Source organism: Colobus angolensis, unplaced genomic scaffold (genome assembly GCF_000951035.1).
Source record: "Colobus angolensis palliatus isolate OR3802 unplaced genomic scaffold, Cang.pa_1.0 Scaffold1402, whole genome shotgun sequence".
Taxonomy (NCBI): domain Eukaryota; kingdom Metazoa; phylum Chordata; class Mammalia; order Primates; family Cercopithecidae; genus Colobus; species Colobus angolensis.
The window spans coordinates 17,550-19,067 of NW_012114492.1; the positions used below are offsets into that span (position 1 = coordinate 17,550).

General features: G+C 45.3%; 1 gene segment (V, D, J or C); it reads right to left on the bottom strand.

Moving 5' to 3' along the window:
• Positions 1-391: 391 nt before the first annotated feature.
• Positions 392-1,518, bottom strand: LOC105506881. The segment is given in 2 exon segments: positions 392-773; positions 885-1,518. Coding segments are annotated over 2 exon segments (414 nt in total).

Below are 1,518 nucleotides of genomic sequence, written 5' to 3' on the forward strand. Positions count from 1 at the left end.
ACATGTTAACCTCCAGAAAAATGAATACTATTTAATGTCATATCCATTTTTTAATCGAGAGAGATAGGAAGATCAGAGAAAACTTATGTAATGCATATTGACTAGTACAAAAGAATCACACTAAAAATGTGTATATATTATGCCAGAAAAACAATATAGTGAGTGGGAGAGGTTGAACCAGATAAATAAACATGGGTGACCTAGAAAAGCTGTTGATGAGAGAGTAGAACCCTGAAAAAGATGAGGCTGGTCACTTGTATAGACTTCTGCAAAGTTTCTGCTTTGAGAAAATATAGAATTTGGCAGCTCCACATAGAGTCACCACATGAATGTTTAGCTAGAAGACTGTTTACAAGCACACTGGTGGTAACTATGGCTTCCCAATTCGTAATTATAAACAAAGACTCAATAAACATTTATTGAATGGGATGGCTCTAAATGTCTGCTACTGTGCACCTCCCACAAGGCACAATAGTAGGTAGCTATGTCCTGTTTCTGTACATTGTGAATGGTGAGGGTGGACGTAGACGTTTTGGGTATCCTATCCACCTCAAATTTGCCCGACGGAATGCTGGATTCCTTTCTGACAGTGCCGTCATATAAAATGCACACCAGGAACTGTATGACTTCACCAGGTCTTTCTCGATACCAATATATAGATGTTTCAGAAATTGTTACTCCAGACACCACACATTCCAGGCGGGCTGTTTTTGACAGCATTTTAGTACTGGAAATTTGAGGTTGCTCTAGGTGACCTGCACCATATACGCACACTGGGGGGAAAAAATGGGAGGGAGTAAATAAACCAAGAATTTGGAATTTATAAAAATATATGACAATAGAGAATGTCAGTCCAAAGTGATTGGGGGAGCAAAACTACTTACGAGCCCCAAGGACTGCCAGTGTTGACGTGTGGAGCAGTGACAGCATGTCTGCAGGCACTGTGCTGTCTGCCAGGGCAGCCTGGAATCACCGCAAAGAAGCGCTAGACCCCTGTGGCTTGGCTGAGTCCACCAAGTCAAACTTCCCATGGGTGAGGGTGACATGGGGCCTCCTGCATCATTGTAAAGCGGTGTCCTCACCACCTGTTAGCACTTCCAGTCTGTGTGAAGACAGTCCTACGAGGTCTGAGGCCTGAAATCAGACCACATAGTTTAGACAACCACCTCAGACCACACGGCGGCCACCGCAGCAAGTTGTCAGGCTGGTGTCGTTGGTTGTCGGGGCTGAGACATGCAGCCTTGTCTTCTGAGAGCTTGTCTTCAACCAGCTGGAGAGATGTTGGTCCGTCAAGCTGCTTAGCTCTGCTCTGCTACCCACACAGCCTGAAGCACGGGGCCCTTCTGGTCACCTTCATGGGGCTGGGCCCTCCATCCCAGTTTGTTTGCTTCTGTTGAAGATTCAGGTTCCTATCCCCTCCCTCAGCTACCTGAATAATGTACGTCTCCTGAATCCCAGCCTCTCCTCGATGACAGTTTCCTAATGTCTGTTGTTCTTTCTCTAACCCAAGACATTTAA